This window comes from Procambarus clarkii, chromosome 1 (genome assembly GCF_040958095.1).
Source record: "Procambarus clarkii isolate CNS0578487 chromosome 1, FALCON_Pclarkii_2.0, whole genome shotgun sequence".
NCBI classification, from domain to species: Eukaryota; Metazoa; Arthropoda; class Malacostraca; order Decapoda; family Cambaridae; genus Procambarus; species Procambarus clarkii.
Window position 1 is genome coordinate 12,896,176 of NC_091150.1, and position 20,567 is coordinate 12,916,742.

Genomic DNA, 20,567 nt, shown 5'->3' on the forward strand with positions numbered 1-20,567 from the left:
TCAATCCTCTCCGCTTCTTACATCAAGCCCAATTCACTAACCAGCGTCTTCTACGATGGGCTTTATATCTGCAAGATTTCAACCTGGAGATCCGCTATATCAAGGGTTATGACACCATCATAGCCGACGCCCTCTCCAGAGTTTATGAGGTAGAAGCAACTCCAACTATTACTGCACCACATGAAGACGTAACTTCTTCCAGAACCGCAGGCTTCGGGGGAGAGTTGTGACGATAATCTCTTTCAAGAGAGATTGAGCCTGCTCTTCCCTACATAATTACGTCAAAATACAAGATACTATATACAAGATACGTTCACTAAGTATCGCCAAACGTTTTGCCCAGAGAGCAAATCGTACCCAGCACACCTGGCCACCGCTGTAACCAGCTAACTGCTCATCCTTTGCCTGCCTGTTGCTGATTGGCTGGTGTCTCGTCGCGCCTGCCCTCCGCCACCACCACAAGTCGACGTCTGGGCTGCAGTGCGCCAGTCTCGTCAGAATACCTCAGTGCTCCATGCAGTTGACATTTCTCGCTGGTAGACTAAGCCTTGGATTTTATGTACTAAGGGAGGTGGCAGCTCGAAGCCAGTATTCCAGCACTCATATTTTATTTTGCTATCACTGTAATTTACTTGTCTTAGCGTAACTTTTCATTTGCCAGTGATTATTCATGTTATTTTGTTTGTTGACTTGTCTTGCATATTTTTATGAGATTGCCTTTATTCATGTCTTGTTTTTCTAGAGTAATTAAAATTTCATTGTTTATATACTTGTGTTTTGTGTGTCTTCCCATTACCTTACCACAGACGAAAGGACCAACTTTTCTCTTTTTTTTTATTATGTGACGAGGCCCTGCCCCTAGATTTTGAAACAGCCGAACACCAACGCTTTACTGTCACAATATATAATATATATATATATATATATATATATATATATATATATATATATATATATATATATATATATATATATATATATATATATATATATATATACATATATATATGTCGTACCTAGTAGCCAGAACGCACTTCTGAGCCTACTATGCAAGGCTCGATTTGCCTAATAAGCCAAGTTTTCCTGAATTAAAATATTTTCTTGAATTTTTTTCTTATGAAATGATAAAGGTACCCATTTCATTATGTATAAGGTCAATTTTTTTTATGGGAGTTAAATTTAACATAGATATATGACCGAACCTAACCAACCCTACCTAACCTAACCTAACCTATCTTAATAGGTTAGGCTAGGTTAGGTAGCCGAAAAAGTTAGGTTAGGTTAGGTTAGGTAGGTTAGGTAGTCGAAAAACAATTAATTTATGAAAACTTGGCTTATTAGGCAAATCGGGCCTTGCATAGTAGGCTGAGAAGTGCGTTCTGGCTACTAGGTACGACATATATATATATGTCGTACGACATGTATATATATATGTTGGCTATTAGGTACGACATATATATATATATATATATATGTATATATATACATATGTCGTACGACATATATATATATATGTCGTATCTAGTAGCCAGAATGCAGTTCTCAGCGTACCATGCAAGGCCCGATTTGCCTAATAAGCCAAGTTTTACTGAATTAATATATTTGCTCTAATTTTTTTCTGATGAAATGATAAAGGTACCCATTTCATTATGTATGAAGTCAATTTTTTTTATTGAGTTAAAATTAACGTAGATATATGACCGAACCAAACCAACCCTACCAAACCTAACCTAACCTATCTTTATTCGTTAGGTTAGGTAAGGTAGCCGAAAAAGTTAGGTTAGGTTAGGTTAGGTAGGTTAGGTAGTCGAAAAACAATGAATTCATGAAAACTTGGCTTATTAGGCAAATCGGGCCTTGCATAGTAGGCTGAGAAGTGCGTCAAGCCACTGTCAATGTGAGAGAACTCGTGTCCAGCTTATATAAGCTGGACACGAGTTCTCTCACATTGACAGTGGCTTGACGAAAAATGCAGACTGACCCCTCACTCATCTGGTGCCTTCGGGAGGTAGAGATGTTTGAGATATATATATCTCGAACTATCTACTTCTTTTGTAAGGTCTGATGGCGTAGTGGGTTAAAGCATACTAGTTATGCCAGCTACTGGAAGGTAGTTGTGCTTTCTGGGTTCGAGTCCCACTGGTGGGTGTTGTCCAAAGATTGTATGTATATATATATATATATATATATATATATATCTATATATATATATATATATATATATATATTTATATATATATATATATATATATATATATATATATATATATATATATATATATATATATATGTTACCTAGTAGCCAGAACGCACTACTCAGCCTACTATGCAAGGCTCGATTTGCCTAATAAGCCAAGTTTTCAAGAATTATTTATTTTTTTCTTATGAAATGATAAATCAACCCATTTCATTATGTATGAGGTCAATTTTTTTTATTGGAGTTAAAATTAACGTAGATATATGGCCGAACCTAACCAACCCTACCTAACCTAACCTAACCTATCTTTATAGGTTAGGTTAGGTTAGGTAGCCGAAAAAGTTAGGTTAGGTTAAGTTAGGTAGTCGAAAAACAGTTAATTCATGAAAACTTGGCTTATTAGGCAAATCGTGCCTTGCATAGTAGGCTGAGAAGTGCGTTCTGGCTACTAGGTACGACATATATATATATATATATATATATATATATATATATATGTCGTACCTAATAGCCAGAACGCACTTCTCAGCCTACTATTCAAGGCCCGATTTGCCTAATAAGCCAAGTTTTCATGAATTAATGTTTTTTCGTCTACCTAACCTACCTAACCTAACCTAACCTAGCTTTTTTTGGCTACCTAACCTAACCTTACCTATATATATAGGTTAGGTTAGGTTAGGTAGGGTTGGTTAGGTTCGGTCATATATCTACGTTAATTTTAACTCCAATAAAAAAAAATTGACCTCATACATAGAGAAAAGGGTTGCTTTATCATTTCATAAGAAAAAAATTATAGTAAATATATTAATTCAGGAAAACTTGGCTTATTAGGCAAATCGGGCCTTGAATAGTAGGCTGAGAAGTGAGTTCTGGCTACTAGGTACGACATATATATATATATATATATATATATATATATATATATATATATATATATATATATATATATATATATATATATATATATATGTATATTATTAAATTTGACCGAAAAAGTAAGATTAATAACTCTAACACGAATTTTCTCAATCTTTCGTACATTTCTTTCCACTGTTGGTGGTAATTCAAAAATCAATTCTCCAAAATTCATTTTTATTTCTAGTCTGACGCGACACTTGAGCGCGTTTCGTAAAACTTATTACATTTTCAAAGACTTTAGTTTAAACATACACAACTGAATAGAACTTACACATCTCCGATTTGTTTATATCTACATTTGAGTGAGGTGGATGGGGTGAGGCAGTATTTAATAAGGTATTAATTTCATCAACACAAGACAGAACACGAAACAATGGGTATTGAATAGAAGTGATTGTAGAAAGCCTATTGGTCCATATTTCTTGATGCATCTATATTGGAGCGGAGTCTTGAGGTGGGTAGAATATAGTTGTGCATTAATTGGCTGTTGATTGCTGGTGTTGACTTCTTGATGTGTAGTGCCTCGCAAACGTCAAGCCACCTGCTATCGCTGTATCTATCGATGATTTCTGTGTTGTTTACTAGGATTTCTCTGGTGATGGTTTGGTTGTGGGAAGAGATTATATGTTCCTTAATGGAGCCCTGTTGCTTATGCATCGTTAAACACCTAGAAAGAGATGTTGTTGTCTTGCCTATATACTGGGTATTTTGGAGCTTGCAGTCCCCAAGAGGGCCTTTGAAGGCATAGACGACGTTGGTCTCTTTTAAAGAGTTCTGTTTTGTGTCTGGAGAGTTTCTCATGAGTAGGCTGGCCGTTTTTCTGGTTTTATAGTAAATCGTCAGTTGTATCCTCTGATTTTTGTCTGTAGGGATAACGTTTCTATTAACAATATCTTTCAGGACCCTTTCCTCCGTTTTATGAGCTGTGGAAAAGAAGTTCCTGTAAAATAGTCTAATAGGGGGTATAGGTGTTGTGTTGGTTGTCTCTTCAGAGGTTGCATGGCGTTTCACTTTCCTTCTTATGATGTCTTCGACGAAACCATTGGAGAAGCCGTTGTTGACTAGGACCTGCCTTACCCTACAGAGTTCTTCGTAACTCTCCCTGCCCAACTCCCCCCCCCCCTAGTCCTCTCCACCATTCTCTCCTCACCCGTCTCCTCGGCCTCCCAACCATTTCTCATTCCACTGTCCCCTTGTCCTCCCTACCATCCCCTCTTCCTTCCCACCATGTCCCACTCCCCTGTCCCTTTGTCCTCCCCACCATTCTCCATTCCCCCATCCCCTCGTCCCCTCTATCCCAAACTCCCCCGTCCCCTCGTTCTTCCCATCATTACCCCCTCTCTTGTCTCCTCGTCCTCCACACCATCTCTCACTTCTGTCCCCTTGTCATCCCCACCATTCCCCACTCCCTCGTATGATGCCTTCCCAAATGGTCTGATGTTCCCATCAGAAAATAGGGAACATCAAGAGATCTGATGTTCGTATCACTGAAATATAAGCAAAACAGTTAAAAAATGAAATGAAAATAAAAAAAAAAAAATAAACTATACTCACAAAATGAATGGTATAGTAAACAACACAGCTCAATTTCAACGTAATTCACACAAAATAATTAAATCAAAATGAAAATAAATCAAAATCTATGAAAATTCAATTTATCATTGCAATCAGAAACTTTGAAATGGAATTGAAACATATTTAGTGTACCATGTGTTTTGCTCTTAAATGCCACAGATGGCGCTGTTTGTCAAGAAAAGCATAGTTTTACCTGTCACAGTTGTGGCACTTATACTCATACTTACAAAATGAATGGTATGGTAAACAACACAGCTCAATTCCAACACAATGTCACACAAAGTAATTCAATAAAAATAAAAAAAATCGAAATCTATGAAAATATAATTTATCAATGTAATCGGAAACATTGAAATGGAATTTGTGACATATTTAGTATAGCATGCTAAATGGCACTCGGATAGTAATCTTGGGCATAGCATTTTATCAAATCACCTCATTCTTTGGGGCACACGTGAGGAACACAAATGTGCCGGCGGGGAAGTGGTTCAAATAGCTTCGGCTATCACTTCCTTTTGTCCGGTCGTGATGGTCAAGCGGATTAAGGCGTCCCTGTACATACCAGTTGCGTTGCTCCTGGCAGTATGGGTTCGAATCACTTCTGGGGTGTGAGTTTTTCAGATATATATATAATATATATATATATATATATATATATATATATATTATATATATATATATATATATATATATATATATTGTGACGGGAAAGTGTTGGAGTAGAGTTGTTCAGCAGTCCTCCAATGGCACGTGTCAATGCGTAGTCACACTTACAAATAAAAGATAGACTGCTTGCCTGTTGTCTGTGGTAAGTGAGAAGGAGGAACACGTAAAACACAAAGTATGAACAATGAAACTTTAATATATACTTTAAACATAAATAAAAATAAAGACAAATCTCGGGGAAATGAATAGTGCAATTAAATAACAATGATAAATGCAAAAACAATGTGAGACAAAATAGTAAATGGTGAAATGGTGCTGAGAATATTGGCTATGGCTGAGACCTCCCTTTGTATACAAAACTTAGAGCTTAGTATGCCAGAGAGAGATGTCAACTCTTAGAGCACAAAGAATATTCTGAAGTTGATGGCTGGTCCAGGCTCAGACATCGACTCAGGTAGATGGCACTGAGGTGCAGTGTGTGGTTGGCAAGTCACCAATCAGGAGCAGGCAGGCTGGGATGGTGTTATGATCTCAGCCTACAGGAAAAACGAGTCTCCCCCTTGAGAGTTATTCAACAAGCCTGACCTAACTAGAAAGTATAGGAAATATAGAGGCAATAACACAGATGTAAAATAGTTTGTTGGATTCAATGAACAGTTTAAGATTATGGGCAGTGCACAAGAAAGCAGATAAATGACTGATTTGGAGATGTGGAAAATTTGCTGGAGGCGTGAGGCTTGCTTCTGGAGGGCTTTGGCCTCACTTGAGGCCAGACATCGCAGGGGGAAAGCCGCGCTCCGTTGAGCTCCCGTCAGAAAGGAACCCCTAGTGATATATCTCCAAGAGAAGAGAAGGGTGCAGACGTGCCAGCTGTGGAATCGAGTTGAGAACTTTGTGGTCTCAAGTCCTGGACGGCTAGGAGAGTATTAAGCCGCCCAGAGACATTATCGTGGGCCGTGGCAGCGCCCTGACTAGGCTTCATCAGAGGGAGGAGCGCCCTCGACCAGATAATCTGTGGTAAGCAGGATTTATGCCAGTTCATAGTGATTGCTTGTAGTTGGTCATGTGCCCTGCGACAGTAGCAATGTTTATTGATAAGTTAGACATGTTTTGGTAAGGCAGGAAGCCTAAATAAGAGGACGGAGATGAGAGAGACAGCTGGAGGGACGAGCAGCGCGTCCTCTTCCATCGACCGTTTTGAGCCAACTGACTGAAGGGCGGCGGAGGAGAGTGTGTAGGCCCGCCGGGCGAGGTGGAGCATGGACCCACCCAACGGGGGAGTCCACTCCCACAGTATGTAGAGGACAGATAGAGGTTGGAGGCAAACATATTGTGTGATTATTTTTGTTTGTGTTAAAGGGGAAACATTTTTATTGGAGTGTCAATGGGTTGCAGGTTTGCCTTTGGGGAAGAAGTTGCTGAGAACTTCGAAGCCAGCACAGATGAAGTAATTGATGAGACTCCAAGGTAGTGGAGGAGAGGACCTCGAGCTGTGAGGAGAAGCAGTGAAGAGGAGTGTCACGTGCTTCTGTAGAGGTGGTGAAGCACCATAGTTGCTCGAGGGAACTTCATGGTGTAGCAGCCAGGAGAGCTGTGGAGGAACCCAGCAGAAGTTGTGAAGCACCGTAGTTGCTCAAGGAAAACTTCATGCTAGCAACCTGGAGGAGCTGCAGAGGATCCAGGTAGTTAAACCCGGAAGAACCTGAAGAGATCAGGGTAGTGAACTTCCAGAGGTGGAAGGGAAGTTCTGGTGGATTACTTGTAGGGAGTTGATAGTGTTTGGTTGTCATTAGCGTGCAAGACGCAGTGAGAGGTGAGTGATTGTTTGCATTCTTATGTCAAGGAGTGTTTTATACTGAAGTTAAGAGTTACAGTCGTAGGCTGGATTACCTACAGTTGTATGTGTTCTAGGACTGATAGAGTGATTGATTGATCATTGTTGTGTATCAAGGAACATTTACACTGATATATGTTATTGCATTCACATGCTGATTTTCTTTGTACACATCTATAGATACATATATATATTCTCTTGCTGATAGTGCAACATTGTAGTATAAGACTTGATCTACTTGAAGAGGTAGATAGTATCAGGTGGGGAATCAGAAGATAGGATACCACTTGATAAGCTGATGATAGAGTTCTGATGGTGTTGGAGTGCAATCTAATTGTAATAGTATACAGCATAGGATTCATTATTATTGTATGTGTGTATGTATTGTGTATGTGCTTTGTCCAGTAAATTTATTCCAGTTTGCTGGTGTTTGCCCTTGTCCTAGTGAGGCTTCCCAGGAAATAGTAAAGAAGGAGAGAGAGAAAGAACCAAGAACCACTGCTGTGGACAGGGTAGAAGGTAATACTATTAAGTCAAAGGGGATTGAAGAGATCATTTCACCTAGGGAGAGAGTGGGGAGTCACAGTGGTTCGAGTGGGTGTGTGCTCGTGACAACGAGGCTAAGTGTTGGAGCCGCATCCCCTAAACGTGTGACGCTGAGCCCCTCTCCAAGAGCCAGAAGCGCCCAGGGTGATCTCCTGGTAAAGTATAAACACTCTACCGAGTTGTGGGTTGGGTTGTCCGTAGAGAAGGATCAACACGACAACACCACCAACACACAAACTATAATAAATTGGGGGCCTGTGTCCGGGAGAGTGAACTGACGCACCCACACCCTGTCCAAGAGTGGATTTGTACACCCTTGCTGAAATAGATAAACTGTGTGACCGCAGGTGTATACTCTCTCTCTTGGGAAGACTCACAGGATAAGGTGGATAAGGTGCAAGCGTTTGTGGAGTCAGGCAAGCCTGAGGACTTGGAAGGTTGCACGAGGGATCAATTGAAACAAATAGCAGAAAAATGTGGCATTAGGTTAAAAGCATCTAAAGTAGCTGAGATGAAGGATGAGATCCTGAGGCATTTGAGAGCCAGAAGTGAAGCGGCAGAGCAAGGAGCCCAAAAAGGAGCTGAAAGTGGAAAGGAGGATGATGGGCAGGATGATGTGAGATCCCAGGGATCGAGTAGGAGCAGCAAGAGTAGCCTCAGTAGCAGGAGTAACCGGAATAGGAGCTTGGAATGATTCCAGTTAGAGCTCCAGATGCAGCGTGAGGACAAGGAGAGACAGTTCCAGCTGGAAAAGATGAAATTAGAACTCCAGATGAAAAATGAAGCCTAGAAGGAAAAAGAGAAAACCAAACTCGAAGTAGAAAAAGAGAAAATCAGAGTAAGAGAACTGGAGTTGGAACAAGAGAAAGAAAAAGAGAAAGCAAAACTAGTGGTCGAAAAAAAAAGCCCAGGTCGAAAAAGAAAAAGAGAGAACAAAACAAATGCAGATAGAAGGGAATAGAACCTTGGCTGAGCAAAGGATTGAACATGGGTTGCCAGAGAGCACCACCCAGGTATCACACTCACCAGATGTTATTGTTAGGGAGAAGGACATTCCCTTGTTTGTTCCCGAAGAGGCAGAGAGCTTCTTCGAACATTTTGAAAAATTAGCCAGCATCAAGGAGTGGCCACAGGAGGAATGGGCCCAGCTGGTCCAGTTAAGATTGACCGGTGCAGCCAGGGAGGCATACACCCAATTGTCATTAGAAGAGTGCCAGGATTATGCCATAGTAAAGAGCAGCATATTGCGCTCGTTTCAGCTAACCCCAGAAGCTTATAGGAAGCGCTTCAGAGAGATGATCAAAATTGGAGCATGTGCCTTTGCTGAGACAGCAAGGGATCTGGAAAGACGATTCCAGAAGTGGATTGAGGCTGCTGGAGTCGGATCTTACGCTGACCTGAAGCAACTGATGGTCATGGAGATGATGCATCCCGAAACAAAGTTCAAGATCCAAGAAGCAGGGATAAAGAAGGCGAAAGATGCCGCAGATAGGGCAGATATGATTATGGAAGCATACAAGAGCTTGAGGGAGAACAGAGTGAGAAGCGAGGTGAGACGCAGCAATGGCAGATCCAGTGGAGTCTGGGGAGGAAGAAATTATGAAAGACCCAGAAGAGTCTGGGGTGAGAAGAATTTTGATAAATGGGCGGATAAACGTGAGTACTCTAAAACACAGAAGAGTAGGTCGCGCACTTCGTCTGAAAGTGAGGATGGAGGAGCTAAACGAGAAACTAATCGTTATCCAGGAAATCAAGAGTCCAGTAAAGCCCCACAGAGTGCAGGTAGTGTACCTGGTCCGAGGAACTGTCATGCGAGGGGACAAAGTCAGAGCCGCTCTGGTACATATTGAAGAGACTTTTCCCAGGTGAGGTGTTACAGTTGTAACGGATTGGGTCACGTGATGCGAGACTGTTGGCAGGGCAAGAGAGTTGTGACCCTGGCCATGTGTGAACCCCGAAGTAAATATACTAATGTGTCCCAAGACAAACCACAGAAGGTGAACTTAGTGAATGAGAGGTATAGGCCGTTCATGAGCAAAGGTTGGATCAGTATAGGAGGCCAACCTGAGGTAGAAGTGGGTATCTTAAGAGATACCGGAGCTAATCAGAGCTTCATTGCGAGAAGCCTGATTGGGAATGATCGACGGTTAGCTGGCAGGAGGAAGATGAAAGTATATGGGTTATTGTCTGAGAGTGACATGCCCGTATGTGCTGTCCAGCTAAGGTTAGAATATGTGTTGGCAGAGGTGATGTTGGGAGTGTGCCCCGACATACCCGTTCCAGGAGTCCAAGTGATCCTGGGGAATGACTTGTGCGGGACAAAGGTGTTGCCAAAAGTCATAGCAGAAACAGTGCCAGAGGAGAGCCCAGAAGGCCACGGCACGGGTGGGACACCTGAGAGTGTGAACCTGACTGACATCCGAGGAGATGAGTCAGGAGACTGCCAAGCCATTGAGTACCCTGTCTCGGTAGTGACGAAGGCAGAGGTAGCCGACGAGGAAGACGCTGGAGAAGATGATACAGTGTCGATTCAACCAGTAGAGGATATCGACGTTGATATAGCGTGGTTATTTGATGAAGGTCCAGCCCAGGAAAATGAAGTCTCGGTGAGGTCAAAAGTGAAGATGGCCCAGCCGAAGAAGAATCATGTGAAGAGAGCGGACCTGAGTAGAGCCCAGACTGCTGAAATTAAGAGTCGGAAGGCGAATGCAACTGTGCTGAGTAGGAATGAGGAAAGATGTGGGCAGACTGAGGACGGGAGTAGAGCGCCAAGTTGTCCACGAGCACAGAGGCATTTGGATAGTGGAGTTAAGTTGTGGGAGATGTCAAGAGTAGGCATGTTTCACAGAAAACGTGGAGGAGAGATAGTGAAGACGAGTAATAGCCGAGAAAATGAAAGGGGAAGAGACAGTATGTGTGGAGAGAGGCTTACGAGCACTCTAGGAGAGGTAAAGCGACATGTACGGTCAAGTGCTGTTGGATGTAGTACAGTGCTCGAAGAAACTTTTAGGGAATGAAGAGGAGTTGAAGGAGAAGAAAGGGAGTTGTATAAAGGTGAGAAGTGTGGGAAGAGGATGATGATACAAGCATGGAGGAATAGAAGAAAGCCGAGGACTCGATGGAAGTCAAACAGGATGAGGTCTCGGATAAATGAGGAGACGAAAGGGAGGAGCGTCGGTGAAGACGAGGGAGTGAAGTATGATGGCAGGAGACAAAAGTATAATAGCAGTAGATGGAAGTGTGAAGACGACAGAGGAGGTACAGACGGCAGACGTCTGACTCTGGACGTGAAGAGAGGAAGACGAGGAAACGGAGGGTGGAAACAATAAGTAGAGTTGACCGATGGAGTGCAGGCGTCCTAGAAGGACAACCTAGCCAAGAGGTGCCAGAGAGGTCAGATCGTGTGTGAGAAGATCATGTTTCTGGCGAGTTGTGAGCCAGATGTTGCAAGGAGCAACGAACTAATTGTTGAGTTCGAATGAGAACTGTTGAGAACTCTGAATTGTTAATTCAGAGTTCGTTGCTGGCTCTTTGCACATCAGCTACCACTTCCAGAATCACTAACATCACCGCCTTAATGCTCACACGCACCAACTCATGCCTAAATGAGCTCTTGACTCCTAGCTTAACACTTTCGCCTGGGCATGACGCAGCCTTGCGTCATCTGTTTACTGTCGGTAATCTCGGGGATGACGGAGCATTGCGTCATCCACTAAAATAATTGCCAAAAATCAGGTTTTTATCCGATTTTTTGGGGACTGTTTGGTAACTGTCAACAAGCCGAATGCAATCTGTGACTACAATACAAACATGAAAGGTGTTGATCACTTTGACCAAATGATCAAATATTATCACTTCATAAGGAAAACTCACAAATGGATGAAGAAAATGACCATCTATTTTGTGCAAATGGCTATCTACAATGCTTATGTGATGTACAACTACTACACAAAAAATACTAAACTATAATACTACATATACTAAAATACTAAATACTAAACATTTGTGGGCAGGAATTGGGAGTGTAGCTGGAAGGCGTCTGGGCGCTCACTCGCGGTTAACACGTGGCCCGTATTCAACTCGTCGGCGGGTGGAGCGTGACCAGGTTTTTTATTTTATATGCTAATGTTCCTCTAGAGACTTCTATTGCGAACCCATTGATACCAAAATGAAAGACCTAGTACGAAAATTGAGGTAACCAGAGTGAAAAGAATGAACACATTTTATCGCTTTTGCACGGTCCTGGGTAACTCGTTCGCACTTTCTTTGTTTGCTGCGGGTAATTAGCCGGGCTTTTGAAGTTTATATGCATTTAGTGCTGTAGAGAATGCTATTGCGAACACAATGATACCAAATTTAATCTCGTAGGATGAGAATTAAGGTGACAAAGTTGAAGAGAGTATACACTATTCAGAATTAACGTGCTCTCCCGTGAAACGCTGGGACCCAAATCGCACAGTTGAGGAGTGGCGCGCGGGGCATGCCAAAGTGCTAATATTCTGTCACTTAGACAATAAAATGATGAGTGGAAATGTTCACAACATATAAAATATTCTAGTTCACCTAGATCAAAAGGGGTAAAGGGAGGGACAATTATCTAGCTTATTTCACTCCAACCACGAAGCTGACTCGTCCTCTGTTGAGAGATGTTGAGGTTCCTGGTCCTGGATTCTGGTCTCCTGAGGAACAGTTCCCACACACCCAGGTTCCTCCGTCGTCCTCGTGGTAACGTGTCTTCGCCGTGCTCTCACTCACAACAGGTACTTCCTTAATCCTCCTCTTGTCCGGGGTACTGGAGATAGGTACCTCCGTCATCGTCCTCCACTCTTCCTGGCACTGCCGACACCTCGCAGTCCAGCACAGCTTTCCCTCCCCTCACTGCCAGTACATTTGGCCCGGCTGTAGCTTTTCCCTTGATGTGGAATACTGGTCCCCTGGGCGTTCCAGACGTCACCAGCCCAACGTTCCCTCTGCTGCAGACTCTTGATAGAGCTCTTGGCTCTCTAATCCGGCCCGTCGTTGCTTCTGAGCACTCCACGGAAGTTGGATGGCTTCTCAGACTGTCTGTAGAATCGAAGCGAAGCCTAAATCTACTGGTAAGGGCTCTCTAGATCCGGAGCTCAACCAAGGGCATCCACCCTCTTTGACGGTTTGTGACATACTCTTCCCGCCCAGCCGCCCCGAGAACCCTCCAAAAGTGACGTCACACGGCCCGAGGGCTCTCGTCATTGGTCACTTCCAGCATGTGACCTCACCTGGGCAATCAGGTGCCGGGAAGCGTCACGACGTCTTGGCGGGAAACAGGATGGCTCGGCACTGTCTTGTGCCTCCAAAAGGCGTAAGCCCCTTGCATTATCAAACTTAGATGGCCATTTTACAGCCAGCTTAATCACGCTCCACGCTTTCCCACATATAAAAATAATCCCTGAACATCAGAGAATACTTAGGCTACGGAGATATGACTCTTCTAAGCTGGGAAGAAAGAAATATAGGGGTGGGACACAGTCACAACACACGACCCCTTGACACTCCCCTTCTTTTCTGCTTAATCTTAAATGAAATGACTGAAAGCTTTGTCCATTGAGTTCAATGTCTGGTTTTTGGATGATGGCACTATAGCTGGCACCATAGACTACCTCATGGAAAATATCAGGAAAATAAGGGAGCAAGAAGTAACCCTGGGTTTCTTCCTGAACCCTTCTAAGTGTGAAGTTGTCTCCTCCAACCCAGACATCGAAGCTAAAATAAGGTCTGCCTTGCCTAAAGCCCATGTCATTAGGGCCGAGAACAGCACCCTCCTTGGAACCCCACTAGGGTCTAACGCCATTGAGGAGATCCTTGATAAGAAAATCACAGGCCTCAGGAGGATGGAAAACAGACTAATTCTGTTTACAACTAATTCTTGTACAAGGGTAGGACATTTTAGGCTGGTGTTGTACAGCAACCTAGTCTAATTTATTGTGCTAACCTGGTGAAAGGCTAAGCATTTTACACTTGTCTAGAGTTGAACATATATTAGAATCTAGCAAGCACATACTTTTATGCAATATTCATGACAACCCGAGTTGTGTTGTCTACATAATATTACCTTAACTATAGTAATAATTTAACTATAATCATTTCACCTTTGAGTGTTAATCTGTGTCTCTGTACGAACCAAGAGTGGTAAAGAAGGGTTAACTTGAGGAAATTCCAGCATTGATGCAGGCTTACCATTCAAATTATAGTGTGTATGATTATATAGTGTTTTTTTTTTAAGATAAGCAGCTCTATTTCGGAAACTAGTTGCTCTACTAATTCAAGTACCAGAAACAGTCCAACAAGGCTAGCAAATACTGCCATGATGTCTACTGCCAAAAATGTAAAAGCGACCCTCACTGGCATGAAGGGCCACTTAACCCGACAGATCAAACATTGTGAGGATTTAAGTAATCAAACTCCAGTTAATTACGAAGAACTGGAAGGCTATTATAAGGTTGCACAGACCAAATACCATCATGTGCTCAAAAAAATCCTGAAATATCAGGATATCCTCGCAACCCCTAATATCAATGAAGAGGCAATGGATGATGTAATACAAGAAAATGCAGATTACGAAGATGAAATGCATGCAAAGTTACAACACTTTGACGATTTAATAACCACACATAAGGCCAATACAAATATTTTCAGCCACAGCTTCCCAAAACTAGACACAACCAGAAGTCAAATTTCCATCACTCAGTCTCTCAACTTTCTCTGGTACAAAGGACGAGAGTTGGGGCAACTCCTGGAACAAATTTGTTGATTCTGTGGATTCTATTGTTAATGCCAGCAAAGACGACAAAATTGACATATTTACAGGGTGTCTTAAAGAATGAAGCACTACAGTTGGTCTGTGATCTGACATTCACTGATGACGGTTAAGACAATGGAGTACAGCTACTTAAGGATAATTATGCTAAGCCAGAAAGGACTATCAGACTTCTAACCCAGAAGCTGTTGGATATTAACCCTCCAAATAGTACGGCTGACTCACTCCAAGCCTTTAGATTAGAGCTTGAGTCCTTGCTCAAAGCACTTAAGAACAAGGTCAACTTGGACGAATCCGACTGGATAATCCAAGTCCATATGAAACGCAAATTACCCAGTGACGTACTGGATAAGTTGTTTGTCTTATATAACAAATCTTCTCTGAGTGTAAAGGAGATAAGCGAAGGTTTGTGTTCCATCATAGAAAGAAAAAGAGATAACCCAGATGGAAAAGTGACATCTAAACCTTTGTCTACCACTAATAGTAGACAACAGAGTACAAACAGTATTCCAAACAAATCTAAAACAACTTCCCCCTCCCCAAAGTGGAAACAAAGCAGTGTAGGCACATATGCAGTTGGTCCCTCCAAACCTACAGTTAATGCGTCACCCAAATCGGTGACTCCCCAAGATGCTGTTAACGTCTGGAAACCATGTGTGTTCTGTGAACAACCACATGTCATATACTTTTGCAAATTTTACCCCGATCGTGCTACACGTATAAAACGACTCAAGGAGTTACGTAAATGTACAAAGTTTATAAGGGCACATAATCCCGACACCTGTACAACTCATATACGCACCTGTAATAGGTGCCATAAGGGTCAACACCATACAGCACTTTGTGGGGACTCAAGTACAAAGTCTGCCAAACCACAGAAGGAGGAAGGAACTACCACATCAGTACAGCTTTGTACTGTGTTACTTGGCATAAGTGTCTTCTCAACAAGGTCTGATCATAATTCAGCTCTACTCACTGCTCAATTGACCATTAAAAATGGAGAGTCCAAAGCCACCATATGTGGATTATTTGACCAAGGATCCCAAATGACTTTTATCTCAAAGGAGTTGGTAGATGCCCTGAAACTCACACCTGTAAGAGAGACACGAATAGACATAGCAGGATTCCTGACTAACACAGGAGCCCGAGTCCTCAAGGTAGTACGACCTAAAGTACGTTTAGGAGGTTATGTCCGAACGATACAAGCTCTGGTAGTAGATAGATTCCCAACAGACCTGTATGTATATGGTCTAGGTACAACAGTCAAATTCCTGAAAGAAAAGGGAATCCATTTGGCTGATAAAATCACGTCAGACAACCTTTCCAATATTGGAATCCTTATGGGATTAGATGTCTACCATAAGTTTTTACCAATTAAAGGAAGAAAAACAAGGAATGAGAAACAAGGAGGTTCAAGCCTCCTATGACTCACTCACTTGAACCTGCCCGTCCTGACACTGGAACACTCTCTTGGATATCTGGTCTACTCAGGTCGCCAGCAGTGTTTATACTCGAGTTCCAGCAACACGTCAGTGGTCTTAGTGGTTATCTTAATCAAAGATGCAATATCACGTGCAGTGCAAGGTGTCACTAATGGTCTCATATATATATATATATATATATATATATATATATATATATATATATATATATATATATATATATATATATATATATATATATATATATATATATATATGGACCTAGAGAATGGAGGCTCACTTAAACTCATCAGTTAGTTTAAAAGTTTACTGAAACAAAAGCATATATACACATATGAATTGTGTAAAGAAATGTCAAAAGGGGATATTGTCGCTGTTGGCAACACTTCTCAATGACACGTCTCTGCCAACATGGTCAGCTGACTGGGTCTACTCCTCGAGCGCGGGGAACACCTCGTGCCTTTGGCAGCATGATCAGCTGACAGCTCCAGCTGTCAGAAATGTCGTGACATTCCCACGCCTCTAGCAATGCCATCTGCTGGGCGTTTCAGAGTTCGTTGCTGGCTCTTTGCACACCAGCTACCACTTCCAGAATCACTAACATCACCGCCTTAATGCTCACACGCACCAACTCATGCCTAAATGAGCTCTTGGCTCCTAGCTTAACACTTTCGCCTGGGCATGACGCAGCATTGCGTCATCTGTTTACTGTCGGTAATCTCGGTGATGACGCAGCATTGCGTCATCCACTAAAATAATTGCCAAAAATCAGGTTTTTATCCGATTTTTTGGGGACTGTTTGGTAACTGTCAACAAGCCGAATGCAATCTGTGATTACAATACAAACATGAAAGGTGTTGATCACTTTGACCAAATGATCAAATATTATCACTTCATAAGGAAAACTCACAAATGGATGAAGAAAATGACCATCTATTTTGTGCAAATGGCTATCTACAATGCTTATGTGATGTACAACTACTACACAAAAAATACTAAACTATAATACTACATATACTAAAATACTAAATACTAAACATTTGTGGGCAGGAATTGGGAGTGTAGCTGGAAGGCGTCTGGGCGCTCACTCGCGGTTAACACGTGGCCCGTCTTCAACTCGTCGGCGGGTGGAGCGTGACCAGGTTTTTTATTTTATATGCTAATGTTCCTCTAGAGACTTCTATTGCGAACCCATTGATACCAAAATGAAAGACCTAGTACGAAAATTGAGGTGACCAGAGTGAAAAGAATGAACACATTTTATCGCTTTTGCGCGCTCCTGGGTAACTCGTTCGCACTTTCTTTGCTTGCTGCGGGTAATTAGCCGGGCTATTGGAGTTTATATGCATTTAGTGCTGTAGAGAATGCTATTGCGAACACAATGATACCAAATTTAATCTCGTAGGATGAGAATTAAGGTGACAAAGTTGAAGAGAGTATAAACTATTCAGAATTAACGTGCTCTCCCGTGAAATGCTGGGACCCAAATCGCACAGTTGAGGAGTGGCGCGCGGGGCATGCCAAAGTGCTAATATTCTGTCACTTATACAATAAAATGATGAGTAGAAATGTTCACAACATATAAAATATTCTAGTTCACCTAGATCAAAAGGGGTAAAGGGAGGGACAATTATCTAGCTTATTTCACTCCAACCACGAAGCTGACTCGTCCTCTGTTGAGAGATGTTGAGGTTCCTGGTCCTGGATTCTGGTCTCCTGAGGAACAGTTCCCACACACCCAGGTTCCTCCGTCGTCCTCGTAGTAACGTGTCTTCGCCGTGCTCTCACTCACAACAGGTACTTCCTTAATCCTCCTCTTGTCCGGGGTACTGGAGATAGGTACCTCCGTCATCGTCCTCCACTCTTCCTAGCACTGCCGACACCTCGCAGTCCAGCACAGCTTTCCCTCCCCTCACTGCCAGTACATTTGGCCCGGCTGTAGCTTTTCCCTTGATGTGGAATACTGGTCCCCTGGGCGTTCCAGACGTCACCAGCCCAACGTTCCCTCTGCTGCAGACACTTGATAGAGCTCTTGGCTCTCTAATCCGGCCCGTCCTTGCTTCTGAGTACTCCACGGAAGTTGGATGGCTTCTCAGACTGTCTGTAGAATCGAAGCGAAGCCTAAATCTACTGGTAAGGGCTCTCTAGATCCGGAGCTCAACCAAGGGCTTCGACCCTCTTTGACGGTTTGTGACATACTCTTCCCGCCCAGGCGCCAGCCGCCCCGAGAACCCTCCAAAAGTGACATCACACGGCCCGAGGGCTCTCGTCATTGGTCACTTCCAGCATGTGACCTCACCTGGGCAATCAGGTGCCGGGAAGCGTCACGACGTCTTGGCGGGAAACAGGATGGCTCGGCACTGTCTTGTGCCTCCAAAAGGCGTAAGCCCCTTGCATTATCAAACTTAGATGGCCGTTTTACAGCCAGCTTAATCACGCTCCACGCTTTCCCACATATAAAAATAATCCCTGAACATCAGAGAATACTTAGGCTACGGAGATATGACTCTTCTAAGCTGGGAAGAAAGAAATATAGGGGTGGGACACAGTCACAACACACGACCCCATGACACTCCCCTTCTTTTATGCTTAATCTTAAATGAAATGACTGAAAGCTTTGTCCATTGAGTTCAATGTCTGGTTTTTGGATGATGGCACTATAGCTGGCACCATAGACTACCTCATGGAAAATATCAGGAAAATAAGGGAGCAAGAAGTAACCCTGGGTTTCTTCCTGAACCCTTCTAAGTGTGAAGTTGTCTCCTCCAACCCAGACATCGAAGCTAAAATAAGGTCTGCCTTGCCTGAAGCCCATGTCATTAGGGCCGAGAACAGCACCCTCCTTGGAACCCCCCCTAGGGTCTAACGCCATTGAGGAGATCCTTGATAAGAAAATCACAGGCCTCAGGAGGATGGAAAACAGACTACTTCTGTTTACAACTAATTCTTGTACAAGGGTAGGACATTTTAGGCTGGTGTTGTACAGCAACCTAGTCTAATTTATTGTGCTAACCTGGTGTAAGGCTAAGCATTTTACACTTGTCTACAGTTGAACATATATTACAACCTAGCAAGCACATACTTTTATGCAATATTCATGACAACCCGAGTTGTGTTGTCTACATAATATTACCTTAACTATAGTAATAATTTAACTATAATCATTTCACCTTTGAGTGTTAATCTGTGTCTCTGTACGAACCAAGAGTGATAAAGAAGGGTTAACTTGAGGAAATTCCAGCATTGATGCAGGTTTACCACTCAAATTATAGTGTGTATGATTATATAGTGTTTTTTTTTTAAGATAAGCAGCTCTATTTCGGAAACTAGTGGCTCTACTAATTCAAGTACCAGAAACAGTCCAACAAGGCTAGCAAATACTGCCATGATGTCTACTGCCAAAAATGTAAAAGCAACCCTCACTGGCATGAAGGGCCACTTAACCCGACAGATCAAAAATTGTGAGGATTTAAGTAATCAAACTCCAGTTAATTACGAAGAACTGGAAGGCTATTATAAGGTTGCACAGACCAAATACCAACATATGCTCAAAAAAATCCTGAAATATCAGGATATCCTCGCAACCCCTAATATCAATGAAGAGGCTATGGATGATGTAATACAAGAAAATGCAGATTACGAAGATGAAATGCATGCAAAGTTACAACACTTTGACGATTTAATAACCACACATAAGGCCAATACAAATATTGCAGCCACAGCTTCCCAAAACTAGACACAACCAGAAGTCAAATTTCCATCACTCAGTCTCTCAACTTTCTTTGGTACAAAGGACGAGAGTTGGGACAACTTCTGGAACAAATTTGTTGATTCTGTGGATTCTATTGTTAATGCCAGCAAAGACGACAAAATTGACATATTTACAGGGTGTCTTAAAGAATGAAGCACTACAGTTGGTCTGTGATCTGACATTCACTGATGACGGTTAAGACAATGCAGTACAGCTCGTTAAGGATAATTATGCTAAGCCAGAAAGGACTATCAGACTTCTAACCCAGAAGCTGTTGGATTTTAACCCTCCAAATAGTACGGCTGACTCACTCCAAGCCTTTAGATTAGAGCTTGAGTCCTTGCTCAAAGCACTTAAGAACAAGGTCAACTTGGACGAATCCGACTGGATAATCCAAGTCCATATGAAACGCAATTTACCCAGTGACGTACTGGATAAGGGGGCAAGTCACCCGGATTTAAAAAAATTGTTGTAGGGTATTCATAATTTATTATCCTGATACATGTGAAAGGTGCTGCACCTAGGCCAAGTTTCAGCATCTCAGCCTAAATAGAGACGGAGAAAAAAAACAAAAACAAAAAAAAAGACGAATTTTTCAACCATGTTCAAAAATTTCACAGCCCACAATTGTGAACCAAAATCATTTATACGACACTCAGCTATGACCTTACTATATAATAAAGATTTGCATGTCACATTATTATCCCAGATGTATTTAGTGCAATAATACAGATTTTATAAAAGTTTCCCAAAAACGTATGCAACAAAATGAGGTGTATCATTATTTATAAAATCAATAAATCTACGTAGATAAGAATAATGACATGCGTTTATAGAGGCGTAAA

At 42.2% G+C, this 20,567-nt stretch overlaps 2 protein-coding genes across 2 annotated transcripts in view; both read left to right on the forward strand.

Moving 5' to 3' along the window:
- The window catches only part of LOC138359222 (general transcriptional corepressor trfA-like), a 94,469-nt gene extending 79,946 nt beyond the window's left edge, over positions 1–14,523 (forward strand). Inside the window, exons 2-4 of the mRNA XM_069318229.1 lie at positions 10,209–10,342; positions 13,322–13,648; positions 13,996–14,523. Coding sequence (XP_069174330.1) covers positions 10,209–10,342; positions 13,322–13,648; positions 13,996–14,523 — 989 coding nt within the window. The remainder of the gene's footprint in view (positions 1–10,208; positions 10,343–13,321; positions 13,649–13,995) is intronic.
- Positions 14,524–14,846: 323 nt separating this feature from the next.
- On the forward strand, positions 14,847–15,956 carry LOC138359252 (uncharacterized). Its single transcript, XM_069318321.1, has one exon. It carries the CDS (start codon positions 14,847–14,849, stop codon positions 15,954–15,956), a length of 1,110 nt encoding a protein of 369 aa, XP_069174422.1.
- Positions 15,957–20,567: the final 4,611 nt, after the last annotated feature.